This window comes from Choristoneura fumiferana, chromosome 7 (assembly GCF_025370935.1).
Source record: "Choristoneura fumiferana chromosome 7, NRCan_CFum_1, whole genome shotgun sequence".
NCBI classification, from domain to species: domain Eukaryota; kingdom Metazoa; phylum Arthropoda; class Insecta; order Lepidoptera; family Tortricidae; genus Choristoneura; species Choristoneura fumiferana.
This window is the reverse complement of record NC_133478.1, coordinates 8,065,494-8,093,332: the sequence shown is the minus strand read 5'-3', so window position 1 is coordinate 8,093,332 and position 27,839 is coordinate 8,065,494. Positions and strand designations below refer to the sequence as shown.

The 27,839-nt window shown below is 36.6% G+C and overlaps 1 protein-coding gene and 1 long non-coding RNA gene across 2 annotated transcripts in view; one reads left to right on the top strand and one right to left on the bottom strand.

The window, feature by feature from the left end:
- LOC141429647 (uncharacterized) overlaps positions 1-27,839 on the top strand; it is a 256,995-nt gene that overhangs the window by 83,805 nt on the left and 145,351 nt on the right. The gene's annotated exons all lie outside the window — the stretch shown is intronic.
- The window catches only part of ASPP (Ankyrin-repeat, SH3-domain, and Proline-rich-region containing Protein), a 388,674-nt gene that overhangs the window by 290,243 nt on the left and 70,592 nt on the right, over positions 1-27,839 (bottom strand). Inside the window, exon 2 of the mRNA XM_074090067.1 lies at positions 410-456. Coding sequence (XP_073946168.1) covers positions 410-418 — 9 coding nt within the window. The 5' untranslated portion in view covers positions 419-456. The remainder of the gene's footprint in view (positions 1-409; positions 457-27,839) is intronic.

The window sequence follows — 27,839 nt, the reverse complement described above, 5'->3', positions numbered from 1 at the left end:
AATGTCAATCAGTATTTTCGGAGATAAGGTAGGGGGTGAATTTTCGTAAATTTTCCTTAAATAACTTCTAATTTCAATTCAATCGGGTTAATAGTCTGTGAGCAAATTAACTGTGACAGCCTGACGGACACATGAGTGATCCTAAAAGGGTTCCGTTTTTAATTTTGAGATATGGAACCCTAATATAGTAAAGCACTTTGATACTCGGTCGATTATCTACCGGTAGTATTGTAGTTTTAAAACATTTAAGTAGTTTATCTAATTTCAAAACCACAGTATCCAGAATTAGGCTACCTCTTCGTTTCGATCTAGGTGGGATTGTGATCGAATCGAACACAAACCTTTGTCTACTACCTATTGCATTAAAAAAATGGTGTACCTACTGACGTTGCACTATGTGATGACTTACCGGAATCATTTTTGGGGGACATGTGTGGTTTTAATGCCTCCCTTTATCTGAAACAAATAACATTTTTTAATATATTGACAAGTATTTTCAAAGATATTTAAGTTAGTACTTGCTTATCCCACAAGATTATTATACTTATTTCGTCTCTAAGTGATCTCTATAGTTGTACAGTAAATACACACCTCGTAACGAGGTGTCATACATCTCGTTTCTTCCTAACTCTTTGTACTGTCTGGTTTAGCACATATTCGAAAAATAACATTTAAATTCAAATTTCCTTTTCTAATTCCACACCTGTTCGATTTACGTCAAGTAGCCATTCTATTCAGAGCCTCCGAGCTGAACAGATACCTTGTCTTTTATCCTAGATCCTATGAATCTCCTAAAACTCCATAACAAGCTTATAACTTACTACTCCTATACGAAGGAAGGTTTTATCCTTATCCAGTAACAAATAATTGCAGTGTATTAGTGAAGCTCCTTAAGTTCATTGTTCTATGTAATGTAATACTGCTGGACTTCAGTGCCATTGAATTATATAAATAAAGAACTAGGGCACGGAAACGTAAGTTGATTAACTATGTATTTTTATAATTGTTGATACAGTGTCAAAGCATACCTTTTAGATACTTAAGACCGCGTCTGTTTGTACGCAGGTGCCCTTTTATTATTAACTTAAATAAATATTACTGTCTGCCCTGTTCCCGCCTTCTTCTTTACTCTTACAACTTCCCCGGACACCACCCCGTGACAACCTAAGCCAACGAGTCACCAATACCTATGACACTGCGTACCTGACACGTATCGAGCATGCTATGCATTGACGGTGTCTCTAGGGTTGGCAAACGTACTATAATATATAGTATTGTACTATATTTCGGGTCTGCGTACTATATACTGTTGAAGAAATATATATTACGCAAAAATACTATATTTTCAAGACCGAAATCTAACAATCAAATCCTTATTTAAAAAAAATTGAACGCGCCTTTACATTAACTTTTGGAAGTGTACCTACATATTTTTTATAGCTTATTTTGAAAAATACTATATTTTGCCGAGGAAAGATTGGCAACCCTAGCTGGCTATAGAGCCAGCTAGGATTTTGCACTTCGTAGTATAGACTACGAAGTGCAAAATTCGAACTTCGCATCTTGCCGTCCCGCTGACGTTTACATTATTTAACACGAGAGTAAGAGGGACAATACAATACGAACTTCGATTTTCGAATTTCGTAGTAGCCCCCCTGCGTCCGAGAATATGTCGGCTATATTTAAAGGTAGATCTGTTTTTGGTGTGTTGAGCCGGTCAAAACATATTTTTAAAGAAAGAAAGAAGACACTTATTCACATACACAAAGACACACAAATACAACAAAATTTAAAAATAACAATAAACAACATAAACAAAAAAACACAAAAATAAATACATACATGATTTTGTGTATGGACCGTTTTTGCCACATTATCGAATTCTAACAATGTCCCCAAATGTTTAGCCCAAATAGCTTTATCAAATTGAAATTCCTTCGTGTAGGTACTGAATACCAGGTAACAAACCACGTAAATGCTTTAGTCAGAGAAAATCAAATTAAACTGAAGTTACTGGCATTAAGTTTACGGATTAATTTGATCAGCCTATATTTGTTACATATAGATAGACGTCCAAGTTACAGAAAGTATACATATGGAACGAAGGAAAGGGATGGGACTACTTTCTGGTCTCAATTTACATCTACGAGGACTTACATGAACACTATAATTAATAATGTTTGTGAGCATGTAGTGTAGATAAATAAGGTAAGTTTGTTTTGGATTATTCGAGCGTTTTATTCCGTATGATTTTCGTGGGCGCACATTTTTGGTGACATGGTAGAGGATTCTGTTAGTTTCCTAGATTATCTAGTAAAAGTACAGAATGTCTTTTTTTATAGAACAGCTGGCAAACGAGCAGGAGAGTCACCTGATGGTAAGTGATCACCGCCGCCCATGGACACCTACAGCATAATTAGAACTGCAGGTGCGTTGCCGTCATCGAATTTCAAATGTTACAGCCCATTCACTACTAGTACTACTAGGTGACCACGAAAATGAGGCGGTTCAAACGCTCGAATAACGACCCTAAAAATCACGCAATAGGGGTTCGACAGTTTTGACGGATTTGGATTAAATTTGGCACACAGATAGTTTATTATCCGGACATTACCTTCATAGGAGACTTTTCATCCCGGAAAATTTCATAGTTACAATTGAATAGGTAATTGCTAGTATCCAAATATTAACGTCAGTAGACATTTTTTTGAACATGAAACTACCGTGAGATCACTCTTTTTAAATGATATTGACCCCGATAACTCACGTCTTAAATCTAGTTTAGCCGCAGTCGCGTTGCTCCTGAGAAGGGCTACGGATTAGCCCGAAACGTGTCGAATTAAACTCGATCTAAGACATGAGTTATCCGGGTTTGTTTAATGTCAGTAGAATGCGATTTTGCTCACTGATTTCTCATAGCAAAACCTGCCTGTTTGAGGTGCTGAGATGAAAAAATATTTACAAAGCGTACTATCAGCGAGTAGGTAACATATAGGCAATCCTAATCCGTTGACCAATTATTTTGTACTATATTTTACTTTTAAAATTTGGCAATTACTTAATTTCTTTGTAGGATTGTAATGTCAATAATTAAGGCCCAAAAAATCTGCCATTCATTATGTTCAAAGAGTAGGTAATTTAAGATCATAATTCGATAAATATTGAACGCAATCTCGAAGAATTTGCAAACGATACATACGCATGTAAGACGTGGTGGCCTAGTGGTTTGACCTATCGCCTCTCAAGCAGAGGGTTCAAACCCCGGCTCTCACCTCTGAGTTTTTCGAAATTCATGTGCGGAGTTACATTTGAAATTTACCACGAGCTTTGCGGTGAATAAAAACGTCGTGAGGAAATCTGCACAAACCAGCGAAGCAATTCAATGGTGCGTGTGAAGTTCCCGCGTGGGAACTATGGCCCAAGCCCTCTTCTTCTGAGAGGAGGCCTCTGCCCAGCAGTGGGACGTATATAGGCTGGGATGGATGGATGGACATACGCATGCCTGCCTACTACCAGAGCTATACCAATATTGAGTCAGTTTAAAATTGTAATACATGCAAGGTACCTGCATAAATATTAGGAAGTGCTATTACTTAGAGTCATAAATAAGTCATGGGCTTAGTGACGCCTAAGTCAACACCGTTAGCTCGCGCGGAGCGTCACTTTTGGCAAAGCGTTCAGTGCGTTGACATTCGCCTACTACTCGTAAGTACCCTGAAGGCGTGGGCTGCTATCTTCCATTGTTTGTGCTCAACCTAGCCCCCGTAAGTAACCGTATTAAAATCTTAACTGGTAATGTATGCAACGCCTCGGCGATATGCCCTGCTCTCGCATTACTCAAAGCTGAATACACCGTGATTGATATTTTTAAACAAACGCAGGCCAATATGACTTGCTCGTAAAAATCACAAATATCCAAACGTGCCCACAATTGAACCACACTCGAAACCCCTTCAGTGCACATAAGAATTCAAGGAACAGTCAACGTGCCAATATTCATAAATTCAAATTACAAACAACGTGGGTAGGAGTGGCACAAAAGAGTGTGTATTAAGATTTCAAGTCTGAAGGCCGGCTGAACATTGAACTCTAAAATATTGAATGGAGAGGTTAGTATTGTCGAGTGTTGACGTTTTTTTTTTGTAGAATGGCCGAAGTGAGGAATGGCGGCCGTCGGTTAGCACTCCGGGACGTGACGGTGACTGCACAAATTACATTCAGTGTCTGAATGGCAATGACGCTTGGAATTCTCCGACAGTTAATTTGTCTTCTTTGTCGCGGCGCACAAGTAATTAGGATAACATCAAAACACTGAATTGATAATAGGGTGGGGGTTATCAACGTGATCTGTTCCCATGGGTCTGGCGAATCTGTATAACGTAACGACCGCGACGAAACCAGTGACTTGGAAGGGACAAATCGTTTGGCCTGGTGCTTCCTGGAATGTCTATAGCGTGGTGGCTGCGGGTCGCGTAATTTGGGCGGCAGCCTCTCGTCGGCCTCAAGGATGGCTGCGTGAAATATTTGGTAGCGGCGGGCGCGGCGACCGATTTGCATACAATGAACACACAATCGAGGGTGGGCCTCGCCCGTGCGTCTCGCTACATTTAGGAAGTACCGTTCTCGTATCACCTCAGATTTATTGTCACGAATAATTTTGTTTTGTGATCACGACTGAATCGTGTCATTGGGTTTTTAGGTGATCATAATATAAAATATACCGGTTGAACTAGATATCAAACGTGCCACAATAAAATATTAGCAAAAATCCAAGGTCTCTATCCGTCTAAGTAATTTAAAACCAGATGCGTATAGTGCGGACCTAACGTGTAAGGCATCATCCAAACTGGCCACCGTTCGTGAGATGCGATTTTTCACCGTGCAATAAAACTATCGTATCGCATAATCGCATGACCGTTAATTAGGACTTTTCATAGATATTAGTTAGTTTGTTTCATCACATGTTCGCGCGAACAGTTTCATCGAATCGAACGCACGCATAATCGCGCGATCAATGACCATTTAAGACAACGCACCTAAGGCGTTTGTATAATTTTAACGTTTCGTATCTCCGTACGCTAAAACTTACGTCCAAACTTCCTACCATAACATTACCAAAGTTGGATAAAGGCCTCCCTCCTCCATAGACCACCAGCTGCTTTGGTTGGAAGCGGCCTGCATCCCCCGAGGCTTAACCAGGTCATCCCTCCATCTCGTTGTTAGACGTCCTACGCTGTGCTTGTCTATCCGCGGACTCCATTCGAGAACTTTTCGGCCCAACGGCCGAACCGTTATTCGTCAGTGCTTAGCGCTAAAATTATACAAATGTGGACCCTCCCCGAGCGATAGTAAAATCATCAACGTATGTAGGTATAATCGCTTAGCTTGGGCTGTGTGGTCTACACACACAGGGTGTTTATTTTATTTTTTTCCAACCAGGAAACAAAGAAAGTAATTACACAAGGAAAGGCGCATTTAAAGTGTTCAGCCCCGCTTCACGCAGCGAGGGTAGGTTCGTGAGCAAATGCCAAATGTAATGATCCGGAGCATTTAACGTAAACGCGCAGGCGCGGGGTCTCGATACTTACACCCAATCATACTGTCAAGCCGTCCATCCAAGATGGTGCCCGTGGGAAGCATCCACCAATCGGCAGACATACATAAAAGGCTATTGATATCTAATTGAGTTTAATCCATGAATTTTCATGATTTCGCGGGAAGAAATCCCACTTTGCCATGATACTTGTAATCTTTATTACGATCTAAAGATAGATGTGATTTATACACTAATGATCAAGATAACGTTCTCGCTCGGGCTATCATATAGCCGTGGACAATAATGAATAACATTGAGTGCAAAACCTTTCTTAGTCAAGTATCTAAATGTTGTGCGTGAGTAGAAAGTTGAATTAGGAAGGTATATCAATATAACCGCGTCCACACCAACCAAACGCATCATTTTTGGTGTTTGTCTCATCATCATCATCATCAGCCAAAAGACGTCCACTGCTGAACAAAAGCCTACCTCTTAGAACGCCACAATGAACGACCTCGCCACTTGCATCCCCCGCAACTCTCACGATGTCGTCAGTCCATCTAGTGGGAGGCCTGGTAACGCTTTGTCCTCCGGCTTGTGGTCACCATTCGAGGAAATTTGATATACAATAAATAAAGATGAAATAATTATATAAGCCGTCATTTCGTTAGCTAAAATTTATCAGGGATGAAATTTTCTATACATGATTTCTTTTTAGAATCGGTTAACTGATTAGTCTCCGAGGTTAACCTCTGCATAGATACATTATACATGTATATTTATACGTTCTTTCTGATAATTAATTCGCTGTTTAAAAAATTTTGTGATGATGATAAAACCGAAATTCATACATTATTCTCACATTTATTACACACGTGATCATAGTTTAAACAAAGTCTCAAACTTTACTCACGAAATTTACTTTCAACTCATCCATTTACATGTACATCATCAAGTCAATAAATGCGTAGGTGTTAATTCATTCATACATTCCAAAACGCTTGTTAAACATAATAAATGTCAATTCTAACATCCTATATAGTCGAAACTTACGACCGAGATCCTAAACAGGAAAGAAGCGGAAAAATAAGACGATATAAAGATAAACATTATGATAGATATTTGCTTCGAACTTTTGATTACATCGGAAGAAAAAAAGTAATATTAAAAAACGTTTTTGTCCTTAGCAACTTAGAACATTAAGTAGTTATCAAGTTACGCGAAACAAAAGTTATATTCTTCGTAACTAAATAGCTATTGCCGGCGACTAAAATTTTCAATTTCACTTTAATTTATTTCAACTAACCACGATTCATAAGTTACTTAGTAAAAGTCGTCCTTGATGCCTATGCTAGTAATTCTGGATTATAATAAAAATAAACTAAAACCAATCCATTAAAAGCTTCGTCTGTCAAGTTTTTTTTTATTCGACTGGATGGAAAACGAGCAAGTGGGTCTCCTGATGGTAGAGATCACCACCGCCCATAAACATCTGCAACACCAACTACTTCGGAGGATTATATGGAAATACAAATACAGAGAGATTTTCTTTTAGACAGATGTGCAAATTTTGTAATACAAAAATCGACCAACATACGTAATTAATTATGATTCTTACCAACTTTGAAACCCTGCTTCGCTGATTCAGGGTTGGAATTTTAGAAAACATTAAAGTACATACTACGCGTTTCTTTTGCCTGCGACTTCATACACGATATAGGATTATATCCCGAGAAATTGTAAAGTTCCCGCGGGACATGAATTACTGTTATGATCTATTTTAATATTCTTAATTGTCGATTAGAGACACATTGTAGCTTTCTATTATTGAAATAATTTTGAAAATGTGCCTCAAAATTGAAAATTATTTTTATTCTGCGGAAAGTTTGCAATTTTTCTTAAAGTAAGTAGTCTAATGTCAATCAGGGATAGTGTATCAATAGATAAAAGATTTTTTAAATCAGCTAAATAGTTTCAGAGATGACCCCAACAAACAAAGAAAAAAACAAAGTTGAGATATTTTCCTATTCTTTCTATTTCTCTAATCTTTGCCCTTACTTTAGGTCCATCTATGCCAAATTTCACATCGTAGCATGCTGAACGGTTGTGTTGCTCTGAAGATGAACTCTGGTTGAGTTCAAAACGCGTGATAGATGGATTTGTGTGATTTGTGTGTTCTTACAGTGTGGAGGTGGAGGAACTGCATGAACACACATTGCATGGGCACAAAAGTAGCTATCATAAAGGTCGCGGGTGGGCAAAGTAATTGTGTCAGCTCGTTGAACGTACATGTAAAATTTCGTATCTATGCTATCAGCCTTGAGGAGTTCCGTCATCAGCAGCCAACCCTGGCTGCAGCATCAGGCGGTGTATATCATATAAACGCATTGTCATTGAAATTTAACAATCATGTAAAGTCTTTTGCGTGTGCCATCAACTTTTGAGGAGTTCCCTTCTACGGAGACGATCCTCACCAGAATGAGTAGGATGTCACTGCTAAATAATTGTTACCAGATTTACATCAGTTTGCCAAATCTCCAGTCCCCAGTTTTATTGGTTTAGCTTATGCGTTTTCTGATTCAGTTGGTAAGTATATAAAATCCTCTTTATTCGTTTTATCCCGTGGGATAATCGGAAAATCTTTGAAACAGTTTTTACCTACCTGCATGCCAAATTTGAAGTTTCTAATAATTATAGTTACGCAAATACGAGTAGGGCCATTTTGAAGTGAAAATATAAATCCCATTTTATTCCCTATCCCGTGGGAATTTTGATAAATCCTGAAAATAGTTTTTAGCTGTTAGTATTACCTAGTTGTTTACCAAATTTGAAGTCTCTAATAATTATACTTACGGAAATAGGGTCATTAATTAAAAGTGAAAATACAAATCCCATTTATTCACTATCCCGTAGGAATTTAGTAAAATCCTAAAAATGTTTTTAGCTGTTAGTATTACCTACTTGCATGTCAAATTTGAAGTTTCTAATAATTATAGTTAATGAAATAGGGCCAGTTCGAAGTGAAAATATAAATCCCATTTATTCCCTATCCCGTGGGAATTTCAAAAAATCTTTTCTTAGGGCGCGTCTACACCTATTAAGGAACATATATTCCAAATTTCAAGTTTCTAGACCCAGCGGTTTGGGCTGTGCGTTGATCTATAAGTCAGTCAGTCAGTCAGTCAGTCAGTCAGTCAGCCAGTCAGTTTCTTCTTTTATATATATAGATAAGGAAAGATTCTGTGCTAAAAATTGTTGGCAAATGTACTAGCGACGTTTGTGTAAATACGACAACTTTTTTATTATTTCTACAAATTGAATTAATCCTAATTAATTTAACGATCGAGCTTTGAATCGATGCCAGCGCACGGCAACCTCGAGCATCGACATAAAAGCTTCCAATTAGGTAATTATGATTGATCGAGCGCATTCATATTTTTTTGACCAAAATATTACTCGTTACCTCAACCACAAGGCCAATTTCGACTCGAAACGGAGCGAACAATGTTTGTGAGCGATGTATGGCTAAGAAGACATTAAGCGGCTCCTACATCATCATTATATCTGAAGTTTACAAGCTATAATACAAGTTAATGTCAGAAGAGTGCCCAAGGAATTCATTATATCATACGTGCTTTACTAAAACCACTTGAGATTAATCTAAGCTTTGACGTGGGAACATGTAGCAAAGATAGTTGGGAACATGGACTAAACAAGTGCTTTACAATTTAAATGTTTACTTGAGTTTGTTATTTTTCGAACTACGAACATCTTACACCTATAACATATTAATTAATTCATCATTATCATCATCATCATCAGCCAGAAGACGTCCACTGCTGAATAAAGGCCTCCCCCTTAGAACACCACAATGAACGACAACTCGCCACTAGCATCCACCGGTTACCCGCAATTCTCACGATGTCGTGTCGTGTCGTGTGAGAGGCCTGCCAACGCTTCGTCTTCCGGTTCGCTGCCGCCACTCGAGAACTTTTCTCCCCCAACGGCTATTTGTTAAGCTTTTTCCAGGATAGTGCATATAGCGACCACATAAATGTACCTTGCTACATTTACAATATGGTACAAAATCAATGCCGGGAGCCGGTCGCGTGCCAAACAAGAGTGTGCCGGGACCCTGACGCTTGCCACTCCAAGGGCTAAATTAGCGGGGCATGGAAAAGGGTTCATTTTATTAATTTAACTCCCGCCAAAATAAAGGAGATACTATCTACCTATTGATAACTTTAAGTATTAAGAACTAATTGGCTATTGTTTTAATTTCTTATTTTTGTACAATAAAGGGTTTTACAATTTTCATTTAAAATTCAACGAGGGAATGCTGCCAGCCTTTTGGGCACCATGCCACGGGGGCCTTTTTTAGATTTAATTTAGTTGTGTTTACTCGTAGTATACATTGTTAAAAATAAAAAGAAATAAAGAAAAAAATAAAGGGTTTACATAATATAATATACATAATTCATGATTACCTACAATTTTGTGTGGAAAGTTACATTTCATAATTTAAAATTGCGGTGACTGAAAAATTGTAAGAAAAGTAAAATTTATTTGAATTGAATGAAGCAGATCAATGGTGTGTTTTAAGTTCCACACCCGCACTGTGGTCGGGTGGAAACTACAGCCCGAGCCCTGTCAACCCGAGAGGAATCCTCGTGAGTCTTATACTCATCAGTGCCCTTAGTGTAAGATTTCAGTTACAAAATACGTCTCGATCGCGTTCGCGTTAAAATCTCAATTTGTATGGAAACACGAACATCGCAAACGTTCCGCTAGAGGCGCTGTTCGTGTTTGCATACAAATTGAGATTTTAACGCGAACGCGATCGAGACATATTTTGTAACCGAAAACTTACACTAAGGGCACAGTAGGTCATACTCGTATATATACTCGTAGGCCGGAAAGTGACACATTGTCCTTACCTACTTGTCAGTGTAATTATCACGTCAAAAAATGCCATGAAAGTCTTACAAACAATAATCAAAATCAAACAACACCAATGGCTATAAACACCTCTGTTACAATCAAACCCATGCAAATGATCGTGTATCAGCAACCAACAACAGGTCAGTAGCTAGCATTACTAATTGAGGAAATAGACGAAGGCTGCACGAAGGCCATTACTTGCCAAACCAGGTAAAAAGCGCAAAAACTAAGTTCAAGGCACTCCGCATGACTAAGAATTAGCAATGAAAAAACAGAACAAAGAACATTACGATTACAGCAATCCTCCTAATTCTAATTACAATAATTTGAAAAACGTTGTCTATATTACCTTAATTTCCCATGAGTGTGTTCGCGGAATTGATTCATTAATTATGTTAAAGCGAGCCGCCTTTCGTGGTGTCGTGTCGTTAAGATTTACAAAGGCACTACGATGGCAGCAAAGTAGATACGGACATCTACATTTTTTCAAAAATGCTTTTTTTACAAAAAATAACTTATTTCAACCATATCTATAAGTCTGTTAAAAAAATATTTCAAATTTCAAAATAATGAAGAAAATTTGGCACGTAAAAGAAAACATCTACACTAGCTTTTGAAAAAACGTCGCAGTAGAAACGGACATTTGAATTTATCCGCTTTTACTACGGAGCTTTGACAGGATGCTTGTGACGTCAATAAAGTCACATGCCACTTGTCCGTTTATACGTCATACTTTTTGCATATGTCTCAATCTACAAATTTATTATTTCTAATTTCTATGAGGAAATTATTTGTTTTTCTTAAAATATTTAAACAAATAGATATATTACTTAACATTGGTTTCATACACTTGTTTGTTTTTTTAATTTAGACAGCAAATGAATTAAAATTCCTAACCTAAGTAAGTACTTAAGTTTCTATTGCTTGCAGCTTACCGCTTTTTGGAAACGACACGCCTGAACAGATTTTGACTGATGATGACGAGCAATCTGTTTTTTTCCTAATAGGTATATAAGTAGTAGGTAGAATATCGATTATACTATTCATCATCAGGCAATAGCAGTCCGGACATAGGCCTCCCCCATAGACCGTCATTGCGCCCTGTCTTCGGCTAGACACATCCAGCTTTTACCACCAGCCTTTCGCAGATCGTCCCTCTACCTGAACGGAGGGCGTCTTGGACTACGTTTGCCGAGACGCGGTCTCCACTCAATATCTTCAGCGGTTGTCGGTGCTTCAACAGATATGACCCAGCCCACTGCCACTTCAAGTTGTTAATTCTATGAACTATGTCGATGACCTTAGTTCTGTGTCGGATAGTCTCGTTGCGGATTTTATTCTTCAGAAAAACTCCGAGCATAGCTCGTTCCATAGCTGGCAGGGCCGCATTTCAGCTCCGTATGTCATGACGGGTAGGACGCACTGGTTAAAAACTTTCGTTTTCAGACATTACGGTATAATTGACGAAAAAACTCGACATAATTTTCCGAATGCTGCCCAGCCCAGCTGAATCCTTCTCTTGGCCTCCTTCTCAAAGTTGTGTTCTACCTAAGGCTACTGTTTCATTATGCTCGTTATTAGCATGCTAATAAGCATGCTAGTACCTGCTGTACCTGTATGACACAGAAAAAGCATGCTTAATAGTAGCAAGCCGTGATGGCCGAGTGGTTTGACCTATGGCCTCTCAAGCAGAGGATCGTGGGTTCAAACCCCGGCTCGCACCTCTGAGTTTTTCGGAATTCATGTGCGAAATTACATATGAAATTTACCACGAGCTTTACGGTGAAGGAAAACATCGTGAGGAAACCTGCACAACCCTGCGAAGCGATTCAATGGTGTGTGTGAAGTTCCCAATCCGCACTGGGCCCGCGTGGGAACTACAGCCCAAGCCCTCTCATTCTGAGAGTAGGCCTGTGCGCAGCAGTGGGACGTATATAGGCTGGGATTATTATTATTATAATAGTAGCACATCCCTATGCACACATGCTAGTAAGTAGCATTTGCTGAATAGTAGCATGCTTTCGTGCTAGTAACTAGCATGTGTTGGTACCTTAACTGCAAAATCAGGCCGAGGTATGTGTACTCCGAAACAACATCAAGAAGATTTCCACTAACGATGACGGGCCTCTGATCCATGTGGCCATTGATGACAATTTTGGTATTATCCACATTCATTATAGCATTATATTATTTATACTATTATAGTACATACTGTTTTATTTTTACAGTTTATATTGTTTTGTTTTGGGATATATTTTGTACGTAATTTTATTACTTGTACCTACCGTTGATTTATTTAATTTATTAGTGTAAAACTATAAAAATAACTTAGTTTTTGAGTACGTAAAAACAATTATGAGTAAACAAAAATAAAACAAAAAAAATTTTTAATTTACACATATTTTGGGGGTTTTTAACGAAATAAATGAATTTATATGATAGACAGCGATGAGGTTGAGTGGTAGATAACTCATTTAATAATATGAATAAAATGATTAATGCAAAGTAAATAAAGACATCTACAAAATTTTATCAAAAAAAGGGTGAATACTCGTTGCATGTTGTTTAGATTATCTCTAAACACTCCTCTAAGTTTTACCGGAGATTCTTACCTTAGCTTATTCGTTTTTTATAACGGAAAAGGCGTTTGTTTCATTACAACGCATAAACGGATATCAGGCAGATGTCTTCCTCTACGTTTAAGCTCTTTCAAAGTAAAAAAAGACATCTACAATTTTTCATTAAAATAAAGTTACAGAAATAAAATTTATTGAACAATCACCAAAGAACATTATTTTAATGCATCATAGAAAATTTCATGGTAATCAGTCCATTAATCTCAAAGTAGTCATTATTTTTTACTAAATACGCTCTCCTGTAAAATAGCTATTTTGTAGATGTCTTCTTTTACTTTGCTGCCATCGACTATTTTTCGCGATCCTTGGATGTGACAAGAGCGCGTTATTAATTTTATGGAGTAAGCGACAAGATGTCGCCTTGAGGTCAAGATAAAAACATCATTAAACCACTTAAACTTGACCCGACTTAAACTACCAATTTTTTTGAGCGCGTGTAGAACTGCGAAGGCCGGAGCTCTTCATAGATTGGTTCACCGTTTCTGTGTTCTCCCACAAACCTATTGTCGAAACCGGTTTCAAAGAATTCGCCTTGCGTCATTTAGCCACGTGTAAATATTTTAATTGATGATATGCGGAAGACAAAAAGGCTGTATATGATTCGCGGTTTCATATTGATTTATGTCGTCTATTCATAGATGGGATTCCATTCACACAATGCCAAATTGAAGCGGAGGTACCTAATGTTTCTTCTACAATATTCGCGTACACTTTATAAGATCTCAATTTGTGCATTTTCGACGTAAGTTGGCGTAACGTTTATGCGAATGAAAGAAAGAAAGAAGAAGAGATATATGAAGTAGTTTTAGTCATTGTTGCATAGTTTTTCCACATTTTTGTGTAAGTGTACTTAATAGAGCCTAATAGTTATAGCAAACGGAATATTGCCACAATGTAATGTAAAGTGGTTAAAATCACATTCAATTGCCATCAAAATAATACGTCACACCACTTAGTTCACGAGAACATGAAATTGTGCGCAAAATTGCCATAAAATGCGCAGAAGCAGTCGTATCAACAACTTTTTTGTTACAAATGATAATGGTTATGGAACTTGACACACTTAGTTGACTGTTATGGCTTTAATAAAGGTTTTTTATACACGTCAAGTGAAAAAAGCCGGGGAACTTTTTAGATGAACTTTCTGTAGTAGGTAACCCACGTTCTTCACGATTTATTGCAAAAAAGGTCTCGACCAATTTGAGGTCCGTGAACGTTACGGAAACGATTTTCATATATTACCAGACTTCCGCCTGTAACTGTATTTGTGAATCAGATTTTTTTCACAGAGACTTAATACTTTTCCGGGGCCAAAATTATCCGACAGGCTATTCCTATAAACGAGAATTTTTATTCGTAGGCATTGATTCTTTAATTTTTATTGATTCCATATTCGTCCAAAACAATAATTTTATTGTTGTAATTAAATAATTTCCAAAGGTATTCTTGTTGGATATCGTTATTAATCGCTATACAAGACAAGACAAGACGTAACATAGATAATAGTAATGTTCAAAGATTTGGTCCCAGGTCAGTTTTATTACTTTTGTAGTTTGAACTTCACCACACTCACACACTCCCAATATGTAAGCTTCACAACACTGCATAGAAGAAGGACTCTCTTATAACATACAGTAATTAATCTTCTTAAACGCTAACGCATTGCCTTCAATCAATGTGCATCAGATAATTTAATTACCAAACATTGTCTTACGCGCGTAAACGCAGCGGCAAACGCATATTTGGTAATGAGGGCTATCGTTTTTTGTCTCACTAGATGGCGCACTGTTGCGTGAGGTTTTTAAGTATGGCTTTCAAAGTCTGTTATTACGGGCGTAAAGACAAAGTTTAGATTAAAATCATATTTAATACGCCTTAAAACCGTACCATAAAAATATCGAGCATGCCACAGTGTTGCATAGTCCCCGTTTTGTTCGGAAAAAAGGGAGGAAAAAGGTTTCCGAAAGACAAAACTGTCTCAAAATACAGACATTCATTGCCCCGGAACGCATATTTGCCATAATTAATTTCAGACATTGCAAAATATTCACAAAATTATTCTAATTATAAATAAACCCGCGTAGCTCACCCAAAAATTATGAGATTTGACATTTCGGAGACCTCACGCTACACTAGCGCCTCTAGTGGCGAATTCATACGCGATAGCCCTCATTAGATTGCGTAGATTGTGATTGGTTAGATTAGATGTTCGTCAAACGCATGGTGTTTACTTAACGCAGCGTTTATCGCATTAAACAACCGAGCGCTTTAGGACTTATAATCCGTGCCGTATTTAAATGTAACACAATAGGCAGCAGAAATTACTATGTATTCTGTATTTCAGTTGTCAAAAGCGAAACTTATAGGGTCACTTTGTTGTCCGTCTGTCTGTCTATCCGACAGTCAGTTCGTTTCGTCCGTCTCAGGTCTCAGTGCCCTTTTTCTCGGGGACGCGTGGAGGTATCAAACTGAAATGAATATGTATAGGTAAAATACTCGGGTCTGCTACCCCTTGGGGCAGTGAAAAAAAAAACTTCTGTGTCAACGCAATCAAAAGCTACAGTTATTAAAAAAGGCTTTTCCATAAAAAAATTATAACTCTTGCATAACTCTTTACTGCACATAAAACACATGAAATTAACAGTTAATCTCCCAGCATTTTTTTTTGAAAAGCTAAATACATTTTTATAGAACGTTACGAAAGACATTAATTTGTAAATCCGCTAAACACTAATTGCTAAACTTGCTTCAAAGCCGGTGTTTCAAACATAAACTTAATATGGCTTCCGAATGATATAAAATTCATAGCGAATAAGGATGCATGTGCTATCAAGCTATCATTAAAGCTGAGCCGCGTAGAATGAGGGCTATCGCGAATGAATTCGCCGCTAGAGGCGCTAGTGTAGCGTGAGGTCTCCGAAATGTCAAATCTCATAGTTTTTGGGCGAGCTACGCGGGTTTATTTATAATTAGAATAATTTTGAGAATATTTTGCAATATCTGAAATTGATTATGGCAAATATGCGTTCCGGGCAATGAATGTCTGTGTTTTGAGACAGTTTTGTCTTTCGGAAACCTTTGTCCTCCCTTTTTTCCGAACAAAACGGGGACTATGCAACACTGTGGCATGCTCGATATTTTAATGGTAAGGTTTTAAGGTGTGTTAAATATGATTTTAATATAAACTTTGTTTTCTCGCCTGTAATAACAGACTTTGAAAGCCATACTTAAAAACCTCACGCAACAGTGCGCCATCTAATGAGACAAAAAACGATAGCCCTCCTGGCGCTAGTACCGTCAGATCCGTTTGACAGTTTGACAACTTCGACATTTTGATATTTAAAATACTTAGTTCATATTAGGGAAAGCGCTGCGCAGGGGGCGACACTAGCGCAAACCTCCATAACAATGTCAGTTCGTCGCCATGACAGATCATGACCAGTACCTATTAGTACCAATAGAATCATGATATTTTAAAATAACATGATATTTACATCGATAGTAACGATAGAGCTATATTTCCAAAAAAAATATTGAAATAATATGGTATTACGGCATTTAAGATGTTTACAGTTTTGTGCTAGTGCTGCACTCTGACGGCAGAAAATTGCAGTAATATTCCCTATTTGTGTAACATTGAGAGAGCGGTTTATTATGACTTAAATGAGCTAATCGCAAGTGACGTCAAACGGACCTCAGATAATAAAAATACATCTAACTAGCATCTAAAGATATTCCAACTGTCAGAAAACCCTCACTAAAATCGTCGTGGCGATATTACAACCAAACCAAAAATCTTCACTAAAGCGGGTAAGTCGAGTGCGTAGGGCCAAAATCCTAAATTAGGAACATTATTTTATATTAAAGCCACTTGTTCCTATACGAACTCAATGTCACGATGTCACATTTGTGGATCTGCTGGTCTTTGCTCACCTGTTGCATCAGTGGAAACTCTCAGCAATAATGTGTGTAGCTTTAACACGACCACAATACCAAATAGTTAAGGAAGTACTCGTATCAAATTTTGCATCAATAAACTTTGAAGTCCGAAATAGGAACGTGAGAAATAGCTACTAAGTTATCAGTGCTTGCGAGTCACGCCTCAAGTGATTCGGTGTACTTCCAGTAACTTTACCCGGCAGTGGGAACATGCATGGAAAACTAATTTCATTTAAAAATATGTATTTTAATGCTGGTTCTTTTCGTAGACTATATACAACGAGGAAACGCAGCAAACCTATTAAGGCAGCAAGCCAATTAATAGCGATCTGGGTGACATTTGTAAATAAAGTCAAAGTCAAAGTCAAAATATCTTTATTCAATTTAGGCTATAACAAGGACTTATGAATGTCAAAAAAAATCAACCACCGGTTCGGAAAAACTTCTGTTGAGAAGAATCCGGCAAGAAACTCAACGAGGTATATTTTTTTAAAACCGATTTACAATATTATTAAATGATATATCTATACATCACAAGTATTTAACACAACTTTATTTTTAACACTAACTTTTTAATAATATACAGGATGTCTCTGGAAGGGTCTAGTTGCGCGTAGATATTTATGAGCAATGTAGCTTTTTATGAACTCATCACATTCACGGTTAGCTATCCGTTTGATTGATTGAGCTCACCTTAAAAAAGAGCCACGGATTGGCTTGAAGCATTTCGGGCGTACGTCGACTGTTAATACGTGAGTGACTCATCTAAATATTTATAAAAATATTTATTTTGAAATAGATATAATCCCGAATACGCGAGAAGATACGTAGAAGAACGAGGGGCAGGCCATAGAGCACGGAAATCAGAAGCCGTTGGGGCCGAAAAGTTCTCGAATGGTGACCGCGGATCGGTAAGCGCAGCAAAGGACGTCTACCAACGATATGGATGGATGACCTGGTTAAGGATGCAGGCTGCTTCCAACTGAAGCAACTGGAGGTATTTGGGGAGGCCTATGTCCAACAGTGGACGCCCTACGGCTGAGATGATGATGATCCCGAATATCCATTGAATATTTGATTTCTTAGCTAAATATATCAAATATACTACGTAGATTGAAATAGTGCATGTTCCCACCTAAGTAACTCGTAGTTGTAAATCTGTCAACAGCCAAATTACATTCACGCGAGAAATCGAGGACTTCATGTGCATGAAGGCCCCTTTGAGATGCGAGCCATGCGTTCGTGAGCACGTGGGGCAATAAGACTTGTCTGCGCAAAACAGGATAACTTAGCTTTGAGACATATTAAACTTCTTAATAAATTTCTACCTTTATACAATTTTTACTTTACACAAAGTAAAATGCACATCTTATTTAATTTCAAATTAAATGACTGTAGAAATTGATCAAGTATATTTACTATATATGACCTAAGCCAACCATAATTGAGTATACTGAGAAGTACTGGAAGCAATAGGGTAGTTTTATCAAGCTAAATTTAATCGTATGACTAAAAAAAACTAGACTGACGATGGTAGCATAATGTTAAAATCGCTTTAAATTGTTCAAATGAGCACTATATAGCCTCTTCTGCAACTGAATGGCTATCCTAATTAACGAATTCCTTAATAAAAGGTAAAAGCTTTTGTCATACCTACTACTAGCTATTTGGAAATAATTCCGATCCGCATTAGCGATCCCTTCAAATAGCGAAGCTACTGTGTTAAAAATAAAGTTGTGTTAAATACTTATGATGTATACATAGATATCATTTAATAATATTGTAAATCTGTTTAAAAAACATATACCTCGTTGAGTTTCTTGCCGGATTCTTCTCAACAAAGGTTTTTTCGAACCGGTAGTAGATTTTTTTTGACATTCGTAAGTGCTTGTTATAGCCTAAATTGAATAAAGATATTTTGACTTTGACTGAGCCATCCATATTCACTTAGTATGGATTGATTTGAAAACTATAAAATTTTACTGACGACAAATAATGCGCAGGCCTTTTAAAACCAGTAATGCCCAGCTACGAGTAAAACACGAGGCAGAAACACAAAAACTTGGCAAGCCAATTCTATTGTAATTCAAAGCAAACCATTCTAAAGAATGAATAAATTTACGATTATTAAGTATAAAGTCAAATAAAAATAATTTCTCACCCAATATATTGACATCACAAAAATCCAGTGCTGAAATGTAGTCAGCTTTATGGTCACTTTTACGCAGGGTGAACTAAGGCGTATTATATATGTAGTCAGGTTATTTTTAAGGATAAAAAAAGACAAAATAATAATTTTACAAAAGGAAAAATATATTGCTAGTACACCGTGAGTGTTGCGCAGCCCAGCCTCACTGCACCACAAGTGCACCGAGACGGCCGTCAATTTAACTTTAATATAGGGTTATATTTACTAGCCTTTCACATCGTTCAATGGAGTCATCAATATTGGAACGTTACATTTAATTTATAACTTCTCACCTTTGATTTTGCTTGCGGTTAAATGTTCCACAGGATAGGAATATGGTGTTTGAACTGTGTAATGGCTTTATTACGGTACTTTACTGATGTTGACATATGATAGGCATTAATAATGTTATTCTGAGTTAAATGACCGGTTAAAAAAAATTGCACACACAACTCGGCTTTAGAAGTTACTTTATACATCCAAGTAACTGGAACCATTTACCAGACAGTTGATGACGCCGTATGTGTTTGTTTTAGTCTCATCCATCACAAACATCAATAACTAGACAAGTGTCAAATAATATGCGAACTTGCAAAATCCTACTATAGCTTTAAGCTTTGAATGTTAGCAAAGAAGCGATGTAAACTGGCCCTGGGCATCATAGAAATCACTTCAGTGAAAATACCGTGAAACAATGTAATTATTTACCAGAGATACCAAAGTCTTGGTGTCTCACTAACACTATACGAGTTCCTTTTAACTACTACTTTGACGTGGAACTTGTACCTATTAGGTACAGTCACCAGCACCAATATCTGACACAACAAGCGTGCATAAATATCTGATACGACTCTATTTCTAGGGCCGGAAGGACGTGTCAGATATTTTTGCACGCTCCGCTGTGGCAGATATTATTGCTGGTGACTACCTACCTACATAGATTTATATAAGTGACTTTATATTTTTACGGTCCACTTAATTATTCTGCAGCCAATTTAATTGAAGAAACTCCATCCAAAATCAAACCTTGTCCAATCGGCTCACGGTTTCATTAGTGATTCGCATATTAATTTACAAGAACAATGCACGTTCCCGCGGATTAAAGCTTCATTTAGTCAATAACGTGCGAGTTTTGTTACATTACGGGGCCAGGTGACTATCTGTTTATCTATATTATGTACGCTTGGTTCCCTATCTTATGTATCCACATTATTTTTCGAAATTCTCATGTAATTGGAAATAAAAGAGATTTTCTTTAAATTATGCTTTAATTTCATTTTTTTCATTTTCATTTTTTTTTCATTTCATAACCGCACTAAATTCCCAGCACAAAGCAGGACATTTCTGCTCTAGAGTAGAAAAAATGTATGAAAATCCTTTATTGCATTGTTTTACATTTTTTTTAAATTGCACCACCAAAGAGGTAACACATGTATTTTTGCTATAAAATTAGCCTTCATGGTGTAAAAAAATCTAGTGTTAAGTTGGTCAACCTAACGGTCTTATGAAATTTGACAGATTGCGTTCAAAAAATTGTTGCTACCAATCCTGACAAAAATGGTAAGTAGCCACGTATTTAAAAAAAAAATGTGTGTTTGGTTGGCCAACCTGGCGCCCATCCGAATTTTGACAGATTGCGGGTAAAAATATCTGCTAATAACTGCCAAAAAAAGTAAGGAATTAAAAAAAAACAAATTGGCAGGAACCTTGCGAATTTTCCCGAAATAGGGTTCCGTAGCCATTACGAAAAAAATAATTAATATTTTTCTAAGGATTTCGTATTTTATACGGAATCTTCCAAGTTTAGGTATATTCTATATTTTAGGCTGCTATTTACTCTAATTCTCAAGCAAACTTAGCCGTTATAGTTTTCCTTTAAAGTTTGATATACTTCCTACCATCCTGAATTTTTTCAAAATTTTCCACCCACCGGTTTAGATTTTAGGGGGGGGGACGCCCCGATTTTATTGAAAATTTGCACTAAGTTGAATATTTCGCAAACATATCACTGAATCGAAAAATCGTCTTAGCAAACCGTAATGGTTTTAAAAAACCTATCCAACGATACCCCACACTATAGGGTTGGATGAGAAAAAAAAATCACCCCCACTTTACGTCTATGGGAGGTACCTTAAAAAAATATATATTTAAATTTTTTATTATACCATTTTGTCGGCATAGTTTACATATATATCCGTGCAAAATTACAGCTTTCTAGCATTGATAGTCCCTGAGCAAAGCCGCGGACGGACAGACAGACATGGCGAAACTATAAGGGTTCCGTTTTTGCCATTTTGGCTCCGGAACCCTAAAAAAATGGAATCATCGAGTTCTAGCGACTTTCTTTCCTATTAATTGTTTAGCATGAGTTTTTTTTTCGTCTACTATTCCTGTAATAGTTGAAAGAAAAGCAGATTATGCACTCGCATTAAGTAATTTATATTGCCCTCGTGCTTTTTAAATCCAAATCAGCACTCGGTGCAAATAATAAATAACTTTCTGCTTGGTGCAACAATCTACTATTATATTTCACTTTCAAAGTGACTCTTAAATGATCTGACATGTATGTATGCATAAAATTATTGTGACATATGAACAAATAGACGGACAGGGGAACTACAAGAGATCCATATGAGCGTATTTGTCAAATCATTTTATATTTATTACCACCAAAAGTATTTGTAATTTTTTGTCTTATTATCCAATGCATGTTTTGTAATTTTAAACAAAACCCTAAAAATGATTCAGTCGTGTCAAAAGTATCAGTTTTCGAAACAAAGTAAAAAGTTGTCAACTCGCCATCGCGTCGAGGCTATCACCAGCGTCAGTTACAAACCAAGCTAGGGCTATTACTCTGTCCCCCGCTAAACAAAACAATTAAGTTAAATACTATTGCTTTCCTCATGTATGCATCTATTCAAAATGTAATCTTGTACAGCTTGTAACAACATGCAAGTGTCAGTTAAAACTACACAAGCAAACAAAACGATTTAACATTAGCATTTAATTTTGTTCCATACTCTTTTTACCGGGTCAAAGTAGGTAAGTAAAACCAGCTTTTTAACTATAAAAGTTGTAAGTTATTTGACGTCCGTTATTTGTACGATATATGTATATGGAGATGTATTTTTTTTGAGTTTTAATATTCTGATCTATGGTCGATGCTTCACCTGCTGTAAACTAGTCCTTCCTTCTATCAGTAAAAAAGGTTGCCTGGAAGAGATCGCCTTTAAGCGATAAGGTGGCCTATTGCTTACCTTGTAATTTTCTCTCTGTGTACCTGTTTTCTGTATCGCTTACCTACTTGGTGTACAATAAAGAGTCATTGTATTGTATTGTTATTTATTTATATGTTGTATAAATGAGAAAAATCGATATTTACACACAAAATATACAAAAAATAGGACCAGAAACCAATTACATGTTAATTCTTATTGTTTAAAATAAAAGCATTTCCGAGTAGGTAAACATTAAGCGAAGTGAAAATCTGCTACGATATCCAGCAAGTACTTTTAGAGGTTTTATGAGTAGTTTTCAACTGGTAACCCTACGGTAATACGCAACACGCAACTGCCACGGTCAAATTACACTCGCGGTTTCCAAAGGCAAAAAATCGCATCAATGTCGCAACAATTAACTTTAAAGTTTTTAAATGATAAAAAGTATGTAATTAACAGATTTGACGCTATTTATTTAGCAATTCATTAATTTACAATGGACGTCGTTGAATGAGGTAACTTTTAAGACAAAATTAAAGGTCTCTGACACTTCTTCGTGGAATTTACGGTTAGTCTATGACTTAGAAGCGTTTTACTACAAATGAGTAAGTAATTATTTATAATGGCAACATTGTCGAGAAAACGATGTTTTGTTTCATTTTACTTGTTGTCAAGACTAAACCTCACGACAATTTCAAATCACAAGAAATGACAATTAGAAAATGTAATCAAAATCATACTAGGTGAGTTTACAAATAAATAAAATATACATGACGTTTTATATTAAATTTGTCACTGTCATTATCATTACATACGCAAAAAATACAAACTGGTTCGACTAAACGCCTAACAAAGTAGGTACGTATAAAACTGTACTAGTGTACCTACTGTGTTTTGTTTTCTCGGTTTTTATGGTGAACACGACACTAGATTACATAATATTATACTCCTTGCTTACCTAATTAAAAGTTTCAACCGCTTGTCAAACTTTTCCAAAGTTCAGTGAATTTTAGTTAAAGTTCAGTAATTGAGGCATGCTAATTAATTTGCGAAATCGATAGTTAACTTAGAAAATTACATTTTGGAGACACATATGTATATACATTTATGTGTACATTTTACTATAATTTTTTGATCTTGTTCGGTTGGGGATTGTGTAAGTTGTGTAGTATACCAGTCAGGAATCTTGTCTAGAGAAAAAAAAACATAATGTTAGGAATGCGGAAGAAATATTGAAAAGCCACTTATTCCTACCTCTCTTTTACTTTAATCGATATCCGTGGGAAAATAATTAACTCAAACTAATTTTATTCAATCAAATTTTCACGTCTTTCCCAAATGTGTTCATGGTAACCCTTTGTGTAGCATGTGTTTAATATAATAATTTAGTAGATAGAACTTCAGTTAATACCTAACTTATCTCGTTTAATTCAGTCCGCCGCGATACATCGCTAATTAAATAGAATGTAATAGCCAGTAATTATATTCACAAAGTTTAATAATCTCACTACAAGATTAGCATCGATAACGTCAGTAAAAATTAATTAAATTCCTACCAAGCGCGCTGCAAATTGTTTTGACCTTCCACTCTTCCATGTATAGAATGTTAGTTTTAAACGCCATCGCGTTTTGTGTGGGTCGAAAAGTGCAACTGAGGTAGCCAACGTTTAGTCGCTCCACTAACAGTCATTGTCGGTCGGTACCACGTCGGTACGCATCGCAACGCCGACGAACATTCACATCTCACAAAAGAACTGTTAGAAATCGGCTTTTCATCAGAGGTCAACGACTCACGTTCGTTCAGGATGTGAGCAGAGACAAAACGAGTGTAGGACAAAAGCTGTACATGTACGTACTTACAGTAATGTACACAAGTGTTTAATATCACGTACTTGTAAACCGCAAAGTGGCGGTCGATACCCATCGCTGAACAATAACCCGGACGGCCTTTTTGACAGCAATGGATCCCTCGTAACGTGATACGAACAAGCTTTAATCTCGAGTGTCAAATTACTCAATAACAACTAATTTACAACGCGCAATATACCGGTCCCGCTAAACGAAAACGGCAGCAGCTATCGGAAAGTAATCAAATGATATTAATTTTACTGCAGTTTGCTACCGACAATTAAGGCGGGAACATTATGAAAGCAACTATGATATCACTAAGTGGCACTTAGGTTAAGTAAATGCTACTTAGTGACAAGTCGGGTGCGCCTTTAGTTTTAATTATATTGGGCCCACGATACCGTTGCCTTCCAATTCCCTGATCTTGAATGTCTCCGACAATCTGGAGAGCTCCGAACTAACTTCAGCTTTGAATGATAAGCATTGAACTCGAACCAGTTACAACAACTTAAACAACTTTGTTAGACAAACTTTGAATCTTGAAAATTGGGATTAAAAGATATCTACACGACACGAAGTTATTTTACACCTTTACTGTTTCACAAAGTAATTACAATTTGAGTTAATTAAAACATTTTCGTAGCTGCAAATGAGCGTTTGTAGGTCATTTCAGGTAACTTATCGAGATTAACAGTTTAGATAAGTAAAGAAAAACGTAAGTATCCTATTTATAGCAACTATATCCGTTTCTTATCCGTGTTATTTGATCTGAGAGTAGTATTTACGACTTGCATTTGTTTATAAATAACAACAGTCAACCCAGCAAGTAGAAAGACGTTGCGCCTTATCCTTTGAATGGAACTTTATCCTCCGAGATCTGAGGAAATCGGGCTCTTCAAGCACGCCTCTTGATCCACATGACGGATCGTAAACTTCACACACACCATGAATGATCGCATTTGTGCAGGTTTCCTTAGTATGTTATCCTTGACCGTAAGCCAGTATTTCAACTTATTTGAGCCTAATTGAAAAACCAGGGTGCAAGCCGGTGTTGAACTCCCGATCCTCTACTTAAGGGCCATAGGTCAAACAACTTACTCCACGGCTTGCTTTTATTAAAATGCTTTTTATTGTCATACAATAAAGCAAATCGTCTCATCTTCTTAGCATGTAATTACAGCATTTTGGCAGTTAGCCTTAGTTAAGTTCAACTTTGATAAGGAGGCCAAGATCAAAGGTTAGCTCTCTCCGAGCATTCGGAAAATTATGTTTTTTACGTGAGAATGAACTCGTAGACCCTGAAAACAAAGTTTGAATAAACCGTTGTGCTAGTCAAATGATATTGCGGAACTAATGCGGTTATGTTAGCTATGGAAGAGTTATGGTCGGAGTTACGCTTAAATAAAGTGTGTATTGTAAACTAACCGATGCACAAATTTGTTCATCAGATGTTCAAGCAATTATCTAAAAACATGGGCTTTGTTATAGCCGTTTAACTTACCAAATCGCGCTAAATACTGAATAGATAAGTTAGTTATACAGAAAACGTAGTTAGACAGAATAAGTCACCAGAGGGACAATTTGGAAAGAGTAGAAAAAAGAGCACTTAATAGAAACAATAGAGAATCGGAGAGGGAAAATGATTGGTCATCTTATAGACATTATGAGTTCATAAATGTTATTGCAAGGAAAAGTGAATAGTAAAGCGAAAAAGACCTACTACCGAAAATCGATTATAAAATAAAAGAGATAGCCGTCATGTCGTATAATGACGTTAAGGAGGCAGCTTTGAGTAGAGAGAAGTGGAGAGTCTTCAAGCTACACCGACAAAGTGTAACTCTTAAATAAGAAAGAAGAAGAAGTTAGCTATCATTTGGAGATACCTAAATAAAAAAACGTTTTTTTTTTTGAAGTTGATGATACAATGGTAATACTTGGTAAATATAATTAAGAAAGTTAGAAAATGTATTATCTATACTAAATGCGTAGAAATAAATAAATTTCGTTCTTCGTATTGTAGACATATGGAAAAGTCTTTTTTTTAAAAAGAGAAGTCGGTCAATATCTTTATTCAATTCAATCACCCTGTCGAACAGTTTGCGTGAAGGCAACATGTCGATAATTAAATAATTATCTACTGCGAATGGTTTTAAACTGTTAGCATTTTGACTTTTACTGCAAATTTTCTTCGATTAGTTTCGTGAAATTGAAAATATTTTTAAAGACTTGTAAGATGTGTTTTGAAATAAGCAATTTTTTGTAAAAAAATGCGTTTTTGAAGCAAGAAATGTAGATTTCCGTATCTAATTCTGGCGCGAGATAAGCTATTCAATCTTATAAATGTTAAGTGGTGCTTTCTAAATGCCTAAATAGGATAATAATGGAGAAGCCATTAAATTCACAATGTGAAATAGGTTTTGAGTTGAATACTCAAAGGAAATAGGCGATGATCACGTAGAAACAATTAGAGGCAAAGCTGACCGGTATTCTTTTAAACTGCGTTTAGTTGGTATAATTTTCTATTAAGCTAAATAACTTGTCGGTAAAAAAAGCAAGTAATAGACCTTGATAAGAATCAAACGGAAGTAAGGAAATGGAAGCAATGACAAAAATTTGGTAGTAATAGTAAGACACAATAAGTAACATGCGTTGAAAAGATGTCCATGAAGAAGAAGATATAATTATATGAGTATCTAACATGTTGAACAAAATGTATGAAAAACTGCTTCTTAATTTCGGTTTTATAGTAACATAAAACTGTGAGGCATAAATGCTTGAACTTTTATCAATAAATTAGTGAATAAAGTATTATTTTAAACGAAAAACTGTTAAACCATTTTTTATTTTTGGGATACTTAGAAAAGCATGCCACAATATGAGTTACAACAATACATGCAATAATTAAGTAGCCATGTAATGAATAGTATATGAATTGAACATATTTTGAGTAACTTGAGCAGCTCAGCAAGCAGCATCCAACGATGAATGCGCATGTACACATGTACACACCACCATTCAGTTGATCGAGAGTTGATCCCATGACATGCCAGCGATTATTCAAACGCATTGAAATCAGCATCTGTCACCGATTGACAATCGCAAAGATTAATTTGCAATGCAAACAGCTTTGCATGAATCCCGATATGAGAGAAGCTAATAGAGCAGACTACAGGCCTGTGTTTAGATGCTATTAGATTAGTGCCGTGTGTATCAGACTTTGTTTTCTGCTGTGGCGGCTCGTGAAGTGTTTTAATTACAGATTTCTGTTGTGAGCAGTTAGATTAGTGCAACCCAAAATATATTTATCTATATCTACAGTAACATTATAAACAGGTAAAGTTTGTATGTCGTTTTTAGGGTTCCGTAGCCAAAATGGCAAAAACGAAACCCTTATAGTTTCGCTATGTCTGTCTGTCCGTCCGTCCGCGGCTATGCTCAGGGACTATGAATGCTAGAAAGCTGTATTTTTTCACGGATATATATGAAAGCTATGCCGACAAAACGGTACAATAAAAAATGTAATAAATAAATAT